Source organism: Gorilla gorilla, chromosome 16 (assembly GCF_029281585.2).
Source record: "Gorilla gorilla gorilla isolate KB3781 chromosome 16, NHGRI_mGorGor1-v2.1_pri, whole genome shotgun sequence".
Lineage (NCBI taxonomy): Eukaryota > Metazoa > Chordata > Mammalia > Primates > Hominidae > Gorilla > Gorilla gorilla.
In genome coordinates, this window is record NC_073240.2 from 51,412,625 (window position 1) to 51,429,303 (window position 16,679).

At 39.5% G+C, this 16,679-nt stretch overlaps 1 protein-coding gene across 8 annotated transcripts in view; it reads right to left on the reverse strand.

The window, feature by feature from the left end:
• The window catches only part of TRPM7 (transient receptor potential cation channel subfamily M member 7), a 121,135-nt gene that overhangs the window by 67,006 nt on the left and 37,450 nt on the right, over nucleotides 1-16,679 (reverse strand). For all 8 annotated transcript variants that reach the window (XM_031002335.3, XM_031002336.3, XM_063698545.1 and 5 more), the window contains exons 5-10: nucleotides 12,199-12,412; nucleotides 8,272-8,396; nucleotides 6,582-6,753; nucleotides 3,563-3,737; nucleotides 2,054-2,177; nucleotides 605-677 (exon numbers count right to left, since the gene is read on the reverse strand). In XM_031002335.3, coding sequence (XP_030858195.1) covers nucleotides 605-677; nucleotides 2,054-2,177; nucleotides 3,563-3,737; nucleotides 6,582-6,753; nucleotides 8,272-8,396; nucleotides 12,199-12,412 — 883 coding nt within the window. The remainder of the gene's footprint in view (nucleotides 1-604; nucleotides 678-2,053; nucleotides 2,178-3,562; nucleotides 3,738-6,581; nucleotides 6,754-8,271; nucleotides 8,397-12,198; nucleotides 12,413-16,679) is intronic.

The following is a 16,679-nucleotide window of genomic DNA, read 5'->3' on the forward strand; positions in this document are numbered from 1 at the left end:
AGAGTGCACACCACCATGCCCAGCTAATTTTTGTTTGTTGTGAGATAGGGTCTTGCTCTGTTGCCCAAACTGGAATACAGCGGCATGATCACAGCTCCCTGCAGCCTCAACTTTCCAGGCTCAAGTGATTCCACCTCAACCTCCCAAGTAGCTGGGACTACAGGTAAATGCCACCATGCCCAGGTAATTTTTAAATTTTTTGTAGAGATGGGTCTATCTTGTCCAGGCTGGTCTTGAACTCCTGGCCTCAAGCGATCCTCCTGCTTTGGCTCCCAAAGTGTTGGGATTACAGGTGTGAGCCACCATGCCTGGCCCAGGATGTTAGATGTTCTTAATAGGAATATTAAATAGGTTTGGTGGCATAAACCTTGCTAAAAACTTTTATTTTTTAAATTCTACAAGATTAAATTAAAAGTTACCTTACCGCCAAGGAAACCAACACTGTGTCTTTCACAAAGAAAAATGACTGAAAATTCACTTTGCAAGCATTTAGCCATGGTAAAAGGTTCTATATTTTATATACATACACATATACACACATACACACACATATACATACATAAAACAAAAGGTCTTACAAATAAAAAAGTTCTTAGAGGCTTACCTTTAAGCAGTGCAGTAAGTATTGCTACATCTATATCTTGATGTTCATCTGACCCAATATGGAAAACAGTGATCTATTTAAAGATAAATTCATAACATTATGCCTTTATATTTTTAAAACAAAGGCATCATAAAACTCAGTAATTTCAAACTATATGGGGGGCAAAATATATATGTATGTATCTAGGAATCTATGTATTATGTATATATAAACATACATACACATAATATATTTATGTATATAGTAACTTTATTTCAACCAAAAAACCAAAAAATTTTAAAAACTTTATCATTTACTAAATAAAATGGCAAATATACTAAAAATATTTGGTTTCATATTACATTCATATTTTGACCTATCTTATGTCCCTTACTAGAGGAAGAAATTTAGGGGCTGAGGCTATAGATTCCTTATCAGGGTAAATAAATCCTACAGTTCCTTCCACAGAATGAACATTTACATGTTCACATAATGTATATATTCTTGAAAGATAAATGTTTGTTTTGGTCAATATTTTTATTGCAAATATCTTTAAATCACTTGAAACACAGCACCATTTCAGAAATTGTAATTTAATAACATTTTTCATAAAGTGAAAGATGGCCAGGCCCATGGCTCATGCTTGTAATCCCAGCAATTTGGGAGGCCAAGGTGGGCGGATCACGTGAGGTTAGGAGTTCGAGACCAGCCTGGCCAACATGGTGAAACACCGCCTCTAGTCAAAATACAAAAATTAGCCAGGCATGGTGGCGTATGCCTGTAGTCGGGAGGCTGAGGTAGGAGAATCGCTTGCACCCGGGAGACAGAGGTTGCAGTGAGCTGAGATTGCACCATGGCACTCCAGCTTGAGCAATGGAGCGAGACTCTGTCTCCAAAAAAAAAAAATAAATAAAAATAAAGAAAAGAACGTGAAACATTATTATACAAAATTTTTGGCCAACTTTATTTCATAGTTTACAAAAACTTGCAATGAAAAAGACAGCAAATCAAATCACGTTATGTATTTATAGGCTTGCTAAAAATTTTATCTCTGAAAACTTATGCCCACATTTACATGATTGAAACAAAGCAGCACTGATCTTTAATTTAATAGGCTTAAGCACATTAATAATTTTTTTCCAAACATTTTATTAGAGAAACCATTAACAACTCTTTATAGTTCTTTCTTGGTACTGAACATTATCTGTTGAGACCTAGTTACTTTTCCTAAAACTTTTCCTAAAACAGAAGCACAAATACAGTCTCAATACTATATGAAAAACTACAGGCCTCCTTCTATGATACCTCTCAACTTGAACAGACCAATAAATGACATATTTTTATGGTTAATAAAGATTTCAAAGTTTAAAATCCAAATAAAAACAAAAGTATTTCACCAATTTAGAATGTGTTTTGAATGAAAGAAAAATGGCCTATCAGCTTTTTAAATTTCTGCTGAAATCTACTTACAAGCTCCTTTCTTTTCATGCACTCCATCAGTGTTTGAAATAAATGAAGTGCTTCATTCTGGCCAAAGTTAAATGTTTTTTTGATAGTGGAAATAATATCGGGCTCTGCTGCATCAGGAAGATTCCTGGAATAAAAGGAAACATAATTCACTGATTTCATCTTCCATTATTTGTAGGATCAATATGAAGTACAGGTAGATCCATGTAAGACCTCTGAAAATAATGGATTAATATTACATACTTCACCTTGGGTGGGATTATTTCTTCCTACATGAGACTCCCAACACAAATGTTAGAAGGAAAATAAATGAAATGGAGTGATTTTTCTCTTTGAATTACTTTGTGAATTTTATCAAAAAGTATGTGTGTGGCAATATCAGTACTTACATAAGATATTGTATAAAAATAATTTGAAGATCTTATGATGTATAAACTAGTATTTCACCATGATGTTCTTAAACATAGGAACTCACATTTTTCTTTTTTGAACACTTAATACATTTTCATGGCTCAAAAACAGTAGAAAACATAAAATGTTAAAACATTAAAATTAATAGTGAAAGTCTCCTTCCCACTCTCTTTCATCTGCCCAGTTCTATCACAACTATTTTTAGGAATCATTTACTTATATATAACTTTACAAGATGTCTTTCTGCATATACAAATAATTATCCCCTCTCCTTTTATTCTATATCAAAAGTGGCACAATATATATGCTTCTCTACGCCTTCCTTTTTGCATGTACATATTTTGGTAATCTTCTCAAAACCATTCTTACTCAGCTATAAACCATATCTTTGTATAAATACACCATAACTTATCTAGTCTTCTCATGTTCTACTTTGTTCCAATCTTTTATAAAGAACCCCGTAATGAGTAGCTTTAAACATATATTATTTCACAGATATACATCTGTAGGAACAATTCCCAGAAATGAAACTACTACGTTAAAAGATAAGTGCCTCTACGTTTGATACATCTTACAAAACTGTGTTCCATGAAGATGGTTTTATTTTAATTTGTTCCAATAACATATGAGTCAGGCTATTTCCTCAACCCTTAACAAAGTATTGTATTAAACTTAAAATTTTCATGTTCATAAAACACACGGAGGAATCCAACACTGTATTCTAAAAACCACAAACCACTTTAATAAATTCATTAAAATGGGCTAGGCACGGTAGCTCATGCCTGTAATCCCAGCACTTCGGGAGGCTGAGGCAGGTGGATCACTTGAGGTCAGGAGTTCAAGACTAGCCTGGCCAACACAGTGAAACCCCATCTCTACTAAAAAGATACAAAAATTAGCCAGACGTGGTGGCTCATGCATGTAATCCCAGCTAATTGGGAGGCTGAGGCAGGAAAATCGCTTGAACCTGGGAGGTGGAGGTTGTAGTAAGCCAAGATTGCACCACTGCACTCTATCCAGGCTGGGAGACACAGCAAGACTCCGTATCAAAAATAAATAAATAAATAAATAAAATTAATTAAAATGTTGTCATACACTTACCCTCCTCCTTCTGTTTGTTTATGAATATATGCTAGCAGATCTGCAGCTCTGCCTGTTCCTTCACACACAACTACTGGAACAGGGGGGCTTTCCTGAAGATATTCAAGAACTGTGAGGATAACATTTGGCCCACCCTCAAATATAAGTGCCACCACAGGGACACCCTGGCCAATCCCTAAAAAGAGCAAAGTTAAATTAAAAAATTATTTCATCCCAAGCAAGTTTCTCTCCAAGAAAAAAAAATTAGGTAAAATTCAGTACTCTAATTTTAGATTTTACCGAAAAAAAAATTAAAAAGTAAAAACATAATTTCTAAGACTACGCTGACTTGACTTTAAGCACTCCACCTGATATCAGTTCACGTAAGTAAATTAAATAATGAATACTTTGTCACTATCTTAAAAGCTGTTCTCTAAATGACAAAATTAGAAAATCCAATATATAATAGACAGCAAATAATTTATATATTCACTACTTAAAAGTAAAAATTTGTTTTCCATATTTTACTGAGCTCTTGACGTGAAATGTAAACAGTAATTTTTTAGTTTGCTTTATAATACATTAGTTGAACTTCTAACATTGATTTTTATTCATTTTTAAAATATATATTTCTGATTCCAAATGAGACATTAAAATAGAAATTAATGACAGTCTTGGCCGGGCGCGGTGGCTCATGCCTGTAATCCCAGCACTTTCGGAGACCAAGATGGATGGATCACAAGGTCAGGAGATCAAGACCATCCTGGCTAACACAGTGAAACCCTGTCTCTACTGAAAATACAAAAAATTAACCAGGTGTGGTGGCAACCACCTGTAGTCCCAGCTACTCAGGAGGGCTGAGGCAGGAGAATCACCTGAACCCAGGAGGCAGAGGTTGCAGTGAGCCAAGATCATGCCACTGCACTCCAGCCTGGTGACAGAGCGAGACCCCCTCACATAAAAAAAAAATGACTGTCTCAAATGCCACCTGAAAGGTTTGTAAAAAAGAAAAAAGAAATGGCTCACGCCTGTAATCCCAGCACTTTGGGAGGCCAAGTCGGGCAGATCACGAGGTCAGGAGATCGAGACCTTCCTGGCTAACATGGTGAAACCCCGTCTCTACTAAAAATACAAAAAAGTAGCCGGGCATGGTGGCATGCACCTGCAGTCCCAGCTACTCGGGAGGCTGAGGCAGGAGAATTACTTGAACCCGGGAGGCAAAAGTTGCAGTGAGCTGAGATCGTGCCACTGCACTCCAGCCTGAGCAACAGAGCAAGACTCCATCTCCAAAAAAAAAAAAAAAAAAAAGAGGATGGCTGGGTATGGTGGCTCATGCCTGTAATTGCAGTACTTCAGGAGGCCGAGGCCGGCGATCACGAGGTCAGGAGATCAAAAGCAGCCTGGCCAACATAGTGAAACCTCCTCTCTACCAAAAATACAAAAAATCAGCTGGGGCGTGGTGGCGAGTGCCTGTAATCCTAGCTACTCGGGAGGCTGAGGGATGAGAATCGCTTGAACCCAGGAGGCGGAGGTTGCAGCGAGGTGAGATCGGGCCACTGCACGACAGCCAGGGCGACAGTGCGAGACTCCATCTCAAAAAAAGAAAAAAAAAATTAAAAATTAAAGAAGAAATTGATGACAGAATTACATAACTGGAACTGATCAATAAAATTCCGAGACCTCTAGAAGAGCAACAACAGAAAAAATTAGTGAAGAATATGAATTTTTGCTTTTACAATAACTTGCGGTGCACAGAGAAAATGGAAAAAAAAAGGTATCTGTAGGACTATAAACAATTCTTAACTTTCTTTTTTTTTTTTTTTTTTGCGATGGAGTCTTGCTCTGTCAACCAGGCTGAAATGCAGTGACGCGATCTTGGCTCACTGCAGCCTCTGCCTCCTGGGCTCAAACAATTCTCCTGTCTCAGCCTCCCAAGAAGCTGGGACTATAAGCACACGCCACAATGCTCGGCTAATTTTTGTATTTTTAGGAGAGACAGGGTTTCACCATACTGGTCAGTCTGGTCTAGAATTCCTGACCTCAGGTGATCTACCCACCTCGGCCTCCCAAAGTGCTGCGATTATAGGCGTGAGCCAGCACGCCCAGCCCATTCTTAACTTTTAGCAAAAGTTCTGACTCCACCATAATCTGTAAACACTGTTCTGTAGTTTTTTTATTTCTATTTCACTTTATCACAGAGCTCAACTTCTTGGGGTCCTTAGGTTACAAATTTTCCTTTATTTGAAATAAAAATTTAGATGTTGAACCAGAAAATTCAGACATGTTTGGAAAGAAAAATCAGTTCCAGGAATACAATTTTTAAGACACATTTAGCCAAACAGTGATACTCATTTCATAAATTTTAAGCTGATTTATTTCTTTCAGTGATTTTTTTCCCTTTTAGTTTTCAATCTTGAATTTCACAGCCATGTATTAGAATAAATCACACATTAAGAATATTTATGGGTCAGGCGCAGTGGCTCACGCCTGTAATCCCAGCTCTTTGGGAGGCCGAGACGGGCAGATCATGAAGTCAGGAAATTGAGATCATCCTGGCTAACATGGTGAAATCCTGTCTCTACTAAAAATACAAATTAGCCGGGCATGGTAGCGGGCACCTGTAGTCCTAGCTACTCAGGAGGCTGAGGCAGAAGAATGGCGTGAACCCAGGAGGCAGAGCTTGCAGTGAGCCAAGATCATGCCACTGCACTCCAGCCTGGGTGACAGAGTGAGACTCCGCCTCAAAGAAAAAAAAAAAAAAAAGAATATTTATGAATTCCTTGGGCTGAAATGGAATTGCAATAACAACAGAGCTTCCAATGAACCTTTTTTGGTTTTAGCCTTGATAACTGAGTACCCAATTTTCACTTCTTTTCCTTGGTCTTATCATTTTGTCTAAGATCAACCACTGTTGGTTGTTTCATATGTTATCTTGCTATGTAAGAAAGAGCACTTCAAAGAACATTCTACCTTCTTTGAATTTGGCTATTAGTACAGCCCAGGACAATTTCAACAATAACAAATTTGCGAATTCACTTACTAGCATGAATTCTTTGCTGATTAATAGTTTTTTCAAGTTCTCTTCTCAGTCTGACTTCTGCCCCATACTTTCCAACAGTGCCATCATCCACCAATATGAAATGGGAATGCAGATTATTCAAAACATTCAATTTGCTCAGGGGGTTCAATAAGGTTTGATAAGGAGCAACCACCTAAACAATAGCAAACAAAAGAGTTAGTGAGCAGGATTAAATACAGTATGATGTAAAATAAATTTTGAAATAATCCGTAAAGACAAGTAAGAAGTAAAATTCTATTTTACATACAGAAATAAATACCAAATGACAAAGAATGTTTCAAAAAGCATAAGCTTTTAAGCAGCTGAGGATTAATCATTAATGGGTTGAAACACATGATTATATCTTGACCCATACTGCAGAATTATATATTTCATCATCACATGCAAAGAGAGAAGCAATAAATAACTAAATAGTGCAAATAAACTATTATCAGATTATTAAGTGACTAAACTACAATATATAAAAGATATTGTGGCCAGGCACAGTGGCTCATGCATGTGATCCCGTCACTTTGGGAGGCCGAGGCGGGTGGATTACCTGAGGTCAGGAGTTCAAGACCAGCCTGGCCAACACGGTGAAACCCCATCTCTACTAAAACTACAAAAATTAGATGGGTGTAGTGGTGGGTGCCTATAATCCTAGCTATTCAGGAGGCTGAGGCAGGAGAATCACTTGAACCCGGGAGGAGGAGGTTGCAGTGAGCCCAGATCGTGCTACTGCACTCCAGCCTGGGCAACAAGAGTGAAACTCCATCTCAAAAAAAAAAGACACGGTAAAAAACAATAAAATGTAATATTGCTATTTTTCCAGCCATGAGTAGACTCAAAAACTCACATTAGAAATTCAGTAACACTTGAAAGTGATCATTATAATTCAGTAATTGTATGTATGTATGTATGTATGTATGTGTGTATGTATGTATGTACGTATGAGATGGAGTTTTGCTTTGTCACCTAGGCTGGAATGCAGTGGCTCAATTTCAGCTCACTGCAACCTCTGCCTTCCAGTTTCAAGCAATTCTCCCGCCTCAGCCTCCCAAGTAGCTAGGTGGCACAGGCCACTACACCCAGTTAATTCTTGTATTTTTAGTAGAGACGGGGTTTCACCATGTTTGCCAGGCTGGTCGTGAACTCCTGATCTCCAGTGATCAGCCCGCCTCAGCCTCCAAAGTGCTGGGATTACAGGTGTGAGCCACTGCGCCCAGCCAGTAATTCTTTTTAACAGTGTTGATAAATATCTATAACCAATTCACATGTCTTTAACTTATTCAAACAAAACACTAGCATTTAACTCCTATTCCCTAGTCTTAGTGAGAATAAAATTAATTCTCACGTCATGTAGTCATTAAAAATTTAATTACAAAGACTAGCTTATAAGGAAAATGTGAAATAATTTTACATATAAAAGACTGAAGGCAAAATGTGCCAACACTGTAACAGCATTTTTATTTATGAACTTAATTATTTATAGTTATGAATTATTTATATTTATGCATTTCCAAAAATTCAGAAGTAAACCTCAGGAAAATACCTTTTAAACTTAATTTGAAAAGTATAATATAATCATAAATATTTTAAACTGGCACTATTCTTACTATAATTTTGTTTACACATAATTTCAAACATAAGAACTTTTAAAAATAATTCTTACATCTCTCCCAACAAGATCATTTCTGTTTTCAATCACTCCCCATGGAGCTATTCCGATAGTGCAAATCTTTCGAGATGATCTGGAAGCATGTTCTTTGAGGGCATCTCCAACATGTTTTGCCACACCTGTTCATAAAAAAAGTTTATTCATTTTGTTTTTTTTATTTTCTTAAAGACAGGGTCACCCAGGAAAGAGAGCAGTGGCGCAATGACAGCTCACTGCAGCCTCAAACTCCTGGACTCAAGCGATCCTCCCTTGTGAGCCTCCCCAGTAGGTGGGACTACAGGTGCGTGCTAAGACAGCCGGCTAATTTTTTTTTTTTTTTTTTTTTTCAGTAGAGACAGGTGGGTCTTGAACTCTTGGGCTCATGCCTCAGCCTCCCAAAGTTCTGGGATTACAGTCATTATTGTGTTCAGAACAATCCTGTGCTAAATCTGTAACACTATAACATGTGATATATTTCTCCACACCTTCAAGATATAAGGCAACAAGGTCATAACAAACTTAAAACAAGGTCATAGCCAAACCTACAAAAGAATACACAAGGACCAAAAAGGAACAAAAACCACTAAACCCCACAATATCAAATCACTACAAATGCCAGAAAACACATATAACACTAAATTTTACCATGTTATTTGGTCTAGTCCGTTTTTGCATTTCTCCTCTAAGTAACTGTAGTTTTTTATTATTGCTCTACACATCATTTAGAAAAAATTAATCGGTGGCACAGGACCATATGCAAAACAAACACACACACAATAAACAATGACAAAAGTCTATTTCAGTCAAAAATGAGAGAGAAAAGTATAAAAGGCAGTTCCAAAGAGCATATAACTCCTCATTATCACTTCTTTTTTTTGAGGGAGGGAGTCAGGGTCTCACTCTATTGCCCAGGCTGGAGTGCAATGGTGTGATCATGGCTTGGCTCACTGCAGCCTTGACCTCCCGGGCTCAAGTGATCCTCCCACCTCAGCCTCCCAAGTAGCTAGGACGGTAGGCACATACCACCATGCCAGGGTAATTTTTTTTTCTTTCTTTTTTTTTTTTTTTTCTGTAGAAAGTGTCTTACCATGTTGCCCAGGCTAGTTTTGAACTCCTGGGCTCAAGTGATCCTCCCACCTCAGCCTCCCAAAGTGCTGGGATTATAGGCATGAACCACCATGCCTGGCCCATTATTACTTCTTATGGGCTGAATTGTGTCCCCTAACTCCCAATACCACAAAATATGACTGTAGTTGGACACAGGGCCTTTATATATGTGATAACACCTTAAAACATTACTGTACTTGGAGGCAGGGCCTTTAAATATGTGACGATTAATTTAAAATAAGGCCTCTGGAGTGGCCCCGAATCTAACTGGTGCTCTTATAAAGAAATTTGAATACAAAAGGAAACACCAGGGATACCTATACACAGGAGGCCATGAGAGGGAGGACACAGCGTGAAGATGACCATGTGCAAGCCAAAGAGAGAGACCCCAAGATAAACCAAATCTGCTGACATTTACTCTTAGACTTTTAATCTCGGAAACCATGAGAAAATAAATTTCTGTTTTTAAGCCACCCAGTCTGTGATATTTGGTTACAGCAGCCATGGCAAACTAATGCATCACTCAGTTTGATCTCCATAATGCATCACATCTCATCCCTCACCCAAATTATGAAAATAGCATCTTCGTAGGTCTTTCAACTGCTGCCTTGCCATTATACTCCATTTTGAAAACATCATCCAAGTGATCTTCGCAACTGTTGACTCTCTACTTAAAACCTCCTCTTCTCATTCAGAGCAGAAGCCAAAATGCTTATAATGGTCCACAAGGCCTCATGTGATGAACTGCCTACTGCCTCTACTAGTCACCATGCTTCTCTACCACCATACACCAGAACTTCTGACTTCATCACCTAGCACTCTCTGCTTATTCCACTCAAGCTATATTAGACTGTTCTTACTATTCTTCCAACACACGAGCCATCTCCTCCCCTTTACATGCTTTGCCTTATGTTTTTCTTGTACCTTGCTTCCTCATTTCCCTTTCTCCTCAAATGTCACCTTATCAGCTCTGCTTGACCATGTAACAAAATAGCAGCCCTTCCATCAACCCTCACTATTCCTCTTCTTGACTTCACGTGTCTGCATAACACTTATCAGCATCTAACACGTTACACATTACTGAGTTATCTGTTTCTTATCTTTATCTCCCCCACTAGAAGTTCCATGAAGGTAGATATTTTTACTGTTTATGGAATAAATTCTTAGCAGCCTCAAAAACGTCTGACACAATGAGGTTCAAAAAATAGCTGCTGGCCAGGTGCAGTGGCTCACACCTGTAACCCCAGTACTTTGGGAGGCCTAGGCGGGCGGATCACCTGAGGTCAGAAGTTCAAGACCAGCTTGACCAACATAGTGAAACCCCATCTCTAGTAAAAATACAAAACTTAGCCACGTGTGGTGATGGGCACCTGTAATCCCAGCTACTTGGGAGGCTGACGCATGAGAATCACTTGAACCCGGGAGGTGGAGGTTGCAGTGAGCTGAGATGGCACCACTGCACTCCAGCCTGGGTGACAGCAAGACTCTGTCTCAAAAAAAAAAAAAAAAAAGTTGCTGATAATGAATTAGATGTTTGCAAGCTGACTTAAATATTTTATTTTAGACACTGAAAGTAATCTGCCCTCTTTATATTCAACCTGCATATGTGATAGGGAAGATACAGAATAAAAGACAGTAGTATGTTACAAATTAATTTTTGAAAGCTACTTCTTACTGCTGCTGAGGCAATAGATTGCCATTCTTGTATCAATTTACCACTAGAAGGAAAGTGATGGAAATAATGCTTTGCTCTACAGTAGGGTCAAAAACCTTTTTCTAAAAGGCTAAACAGTATAAGCTTTATAGGGTATACCATCTCTGTCACAACTATTCACCTCTGCTGTTACAGCACAAAAATAGCCATAGACAATATATAAACTGATATGGTTAAGCTTTGCGTCCCCACTCAAATCTGATCTTGAATTGTAATCCCTATAATCCCCAGGTTTTACGGGAGAGACCAGGTGGAAGTAACTGAATCATGGGGGCGGTTTCCCCAATGCTGCTCTGGTGATAGTGACTGAGTTCTCCCAACATCTGATGGCTTTATAAGGGGCTCTTCCCTCTTCGCGTGGCACTTCTCCTTCCTGCCACTTTGTGTAAGAAGGTGCCTTGCTTCCCCTTCACCTTCCACCATGATTATAAATTTCCTGAGGCTCCCTAGTCATGCTGAACTGTGGGTCAATTAAACCTCTTTCCTTTATAAATTACCAAGTCTCGGGCAGTTCTTTATAGCAGTATGAAAACAGACTAACACAGTAAATAAGTGAATGTTCCAGTAAATCTTTATTCAAGGTTTGGGCTGGATTTGGCACACAGGCTATAGTTTGCCAAATCCTGCTCTAAAGTGTTGCGTTTTTTTTTTAAAGACAAAATAATAACCAAACAGGTTCGATTATCATTTTTACCTACAAACTGTAGATTATTTATCAAGAGTTAAGTGTATCTATATTCAGTGTTCATCTGTATTTCAAATATTTAATTGCTATTATAAAAAAATTTAAGGGCCGGGCGTGGTGGCTAATGCCTGTAATCCCAGCATTTTGGGAGGATAATTTTGCGGATCACAAGGTCAGCAGTTCGAGACCAGCCTGACCAATATGGTGAAACCTCGTCTCTACTAAAAATACAAAAATTAACCGGGCATGGTGGCGCAGGCCTGTAATTCCAGCTACTCTGGAGGCTGAGGCAGGAGAATTGCTTGAGCCCGGGAGGCAGAGGTTGCAGTGAGCCGAGATTGTGCCACTGCACTCCAGCCTGGCAACAGAGTGAGAGTCCGTCTCAAAAAAAAAAATTAAAACACACTAAATAAAATTGGTATAATCATCACATTACCTGTGTTTACTCCTCCAGTTAAAATCCAGGCTCCGGTTGTAACTGCAGCTTTAATAAGACCTTTTCCAAGCAACTGCTTGATTCGTGGGTGAAGCTCAAATTTCTGCATGCCCCCATGTACAGAGATAACAAGTTTGGGTAATTCCATTTGCCATTCTTTAAGCAGAAGTTGCAGAATGACTTCAGGTTTGGTGTCATATGATAGCCTCACATACTAGAAAAAGATTTTAAAAGGAGAAAATAATTGAACATGTTCACAGGTTTCATAATGCGACATTATATGACTTTGGAAAATTTTATATGAATCAGATTATGTAAAAAGATATTTCATAGGCTATTTTCAATATATTTATACTCCAAGGAATAAGCAATAGTAAATGATTTTAAAGTTGAAAAAATCATTCTGTGAGATCTACAGAAATAGCGAAACTAACTTTTAAACATTTAGACACAAATGTTACTCTTTCTGTTTAAACTCAATTACCATTGACCCAATTTACCAAAGTACCTGCAGTATTTATTGCCTTCTTTAACTATGACTACACAGTGAGTTAGAAACATTAAGACTGGCTGAAGAGGATCGGAAAAGGAAAAAAAAGGAATTAGGGGGGAAAAATATGGAGGCTTCTAAGGCTCTTGCTATGAAGAGAGGCAAATACTGAATTATTTCTATGAAAGTTTGGCAATGATCTAGTCCATTTATAAATGAATTGTGACAATGGAGTAAAATTTAAAAAGATATATTTAATATAGATGATTATTTTCTTCGCTGTAAATAACTGGATTTGATCAGACTGAGAAATAATCAGAAAATCGTAATCAACATTTCATGGTGTTCGGATGGATTCTCCAGTTTAATTTTTGAAAACATCTTTCTATAGAAAAATAGAAAAAAAAAGCTATCGTGTGTGAAATAACTTCTTCTGGTTTGAAAGATTTTAAAAATTAACTTCCTGTTTAAGTGATATCATAAGACTTACTTGCTATACTCACATTAATTCATTCTCTTGGCCTAAAGCACATATATGAAGTAGCTCATAAGAAACTTCAAATATTCAGACATTGAGACTTTTAAAAATCATCTCTAAGAAACCTTATTTGCAAAATGATGTATTTCCCATTCCTTTACAAAGATCAAACACTACTGAAAATCTCAGTACTGACAAACAAATGAAGCCAAAAGGCCAGGCACAGTGGCTCATGCCTGTAATCCCAGCACTGTGGGAGGCCAAGGCAAGTGGATCACCTGAGGTCAAGTGTTCGAGGCCAGCCTGACCAACATGGTGAAACCCCGTCTCTACTAAATACAAAAAAATTAGCTAGGCGTGAGTGCTTGTAATCCCAGCTACTTGGGAGGCTGAGGCAAGAGAATCGCTTGAACCCAGGAGGCAGAGGTTCCAGGGAGCTGAGACTGCGCCATTGCACTCCAGCCTGGGCAACAAGAGCGAAACTGCGTCTCAAAAAAAAAAAAAAAAAAAGAAATGAAGCCCAAAAAACCCCAGAATTCCATAAAACTGAGTAGAAGACTGGAGTCCCTTAAGAATACTTTGGTTTTTGGTTTTGTTTTGTTTTGTTTTAGACACGGTCAGGCTCTGTTGCCCAGGCTGGAGTGCAGTGGCGCCACCACGGCTCACTGCAGCCTCTGCCTCCCAGGCTCAAGCCATCCCCCCACCTCAGCCTCCCAAGCAGCTGGGACTACAGACACAGGGCACCCTGCATAGCTAATTTTTTAAATATTTTTTGTAGACACAAGGTTTCACCATGTTGCCCAGGCTGGTCTTGAACTCTTGGGCTCAAGTGATCTGCCCACCTCAGCCTCCCAAAGTGCTGGGATTACAGACACACGGCACCCAGCATGGTTAATTTTTTTTGTATTTTTTGTAGACACAAGGTTTCACCATGTTGCCCAGGCTGGTCTTGAACTCCCGGGCTCAAGTGATCTGCCTGCCTTGGCCTCCCAAAGTGCTGGGATTATAGGCATGAGCTACCACACCAGACCAAGAATGCTTTGTAAATAGGATTTGTTCTTTTTTTTTTTTTTGACAAAGTCCCGCTCTGTTGCCCAGGCTGGAATGCCTCCCGGGTTCAAGAGATTCTCCTGCCTCAGCCTCCTAAGCAGAGTAGCTGGGATTACAGGTATGCACCACCAGGCCCAGCTACTTTTTGTATTTTTAGTAGAGACAGGGTTTTGCCATGTTGGTCAGGCTGGTCTTGAACTCCTGACCTCAGGTGATCCATCTGCCTTGGCTTCCCAAAGTTCTGGGATTACAGGCATGAGCCACCGCGCCCAGCCGGATTTGTTCTATAATAAGTCTTTCTGTATCAGTTTTGTTTAACTCATTATTATATTTGGGCACATAAAGTAGTATTAGAGAAGCAGTCTAAAGTTAATGTTTTTAATACTATATTAGAAATAAATGAGAAATTCCACTTCCTACAATGATGGGCTAGGTTGGTTTGGACATACTCTGCCCCTGGGAACTAGAAAAACTAGAAAAAAGAACAATAACACCTGCTTGAATACATTAGCAGGTGGCCGGGCATGGTGGCTCACACCTGTAATCCCAGCACTTTGGGAGGCGGAGGCGAAGGCAGGTGGATCACTTGAGGTCAAGAGTTCCAGACCAGCCTGGCCAACATGGTGAAACCCTGTCTGTAATCCCAGCTACTCGGGAGGCTGAAGCAGGAGAATCGCTTGAACCCAGGAGGCAGAGGTTGCAGTGAGCTGAGATCGCGCCACTGCACTCCAGCCTGGGCAACAGAGCGAGTCTCAAAAAAAAAAAAAAAGACATTAGCAGGGTACAAAGGCAGTGAGAATTTGTAGGATCGGGATCCAGGAGAAAAGAAAAACTTGGAGAGATGATGAGCTCACTGTTTGGCAAGGTTTTCCTCATCAGAACACGGAGGCAGGCAGAACAATGTAGAGGTTAAAATGGTTTTTGCTGTTGTTATTTGTTTTTCAGGCAAGGTCTGGCTCTGTTGCCCAGGCTAGACTTTGATGACATGGTCCAAGGCTCACTGCAGCCTCGACTTCTCAGGCTCAACTGATCCTCCTGCTTCAGGCTCCCAAGTAGCTGGGACTACAGGCATGTATCAGCATGCCCAGCTAATATTTTTGAATTTTAGTACACACAAGGTCTCACTATGTTGCCCAGGCTGGTCTCAAACTCCTGAACTCAAGTGATCCTCCTGCCTAGGCCTCCAAAAGTGCTGAGATGACAGGCATGAGCTACCATGCCAAGGTTAAAATGTTCAAATCTAAATAAATAATAACTGTTTTAGGGGTTTAAAACAGAAAATTAAAATTCATGCTGACAAGAGCACATAAGTCTTAAGAGAAATAAGTGCAGTTTCAAATATTCCAAAGGTTCCTGCATTGTTGAAAAAGTGGTAAAGGACTAATTCACAGCACAGTCATGTGCCACACATTTTGATTAATGACGAACTGCATACATAAGGTAGTTCCCTAATATTATAATACCATACTTCTGTACCTTTTTCTTGTTTATATATATTTAGACACATATTTCCCATTGTGTTACACTGTTACACCTGCCTACCATATTTAGTACAATAACATGCCATAGAGGTTTACAGCCTAAAAGCAATAGGCTATACCATATAGCCTAGGCATATAGTAGGCTATACCATCTAGGTCTGAATACACTCTATGGTGTTAGCATGATGAAATTGCCTAACACATCTCTGAGAACATATCCCCATTCTTAAGTGATGCATGACTGCATATAACAAGTTAAAAATGCATTTTATCACATTATCACATTTATTATAGTATTCTTTTTCTTTTTTTGAGACAGTCTCGCTCTGTCACCCAGGCTGGAGTGCAGTGGCGCGATCTCGGCTCACTGCAACCTTCACCTCCCAAGTTTAGGTGATTATCCTGCTTCAGCCTCCCAAGTAGCTGGGACTACAGGCTCGTGCCACCATGCCCGACTAATTTTTGTATTTTTAGTAGAGACAGGGTTTCACTATGTTGGCCAGGCTGATCTCGAACTCCTGATCTCAGGTGATCCACCCACCTTGGATTCCCAAAGTGCTGGGATTACAGGCGTGAGCCACCGTGCCTGACCTATAATATTCTTTTTCTAAAGAACAGAAAAACAGGCCGGGCACAGTGGCTCAGGCCTGTAATCCCAGCACTTTAGGAGGCCGAGGCGGGCAGATCATGAGGTCAGGAGATGGAGACCATCCTGGATAACACAATGAAACCCCGTCTCTACTAAAAATACAAAAAATTAGCTGGGCATGGTGGCACACACTTGTAGTCCCAGCTACTCTGGAGGCTGAGGCAGGAGAATTGCTTGAACCCAGGAGGCCGCAGGTTGCAGTGAGCCGAGATTGCGCCACCACACTCCAGCCTGGGCGACAGAGACACCATCTCAAAAAAAAAAAAAAAGAATAGAAAAAGAACATATAGTAGGCCTTCTGTATCTGTGGGATCCACGTTTATGGTTTCAACC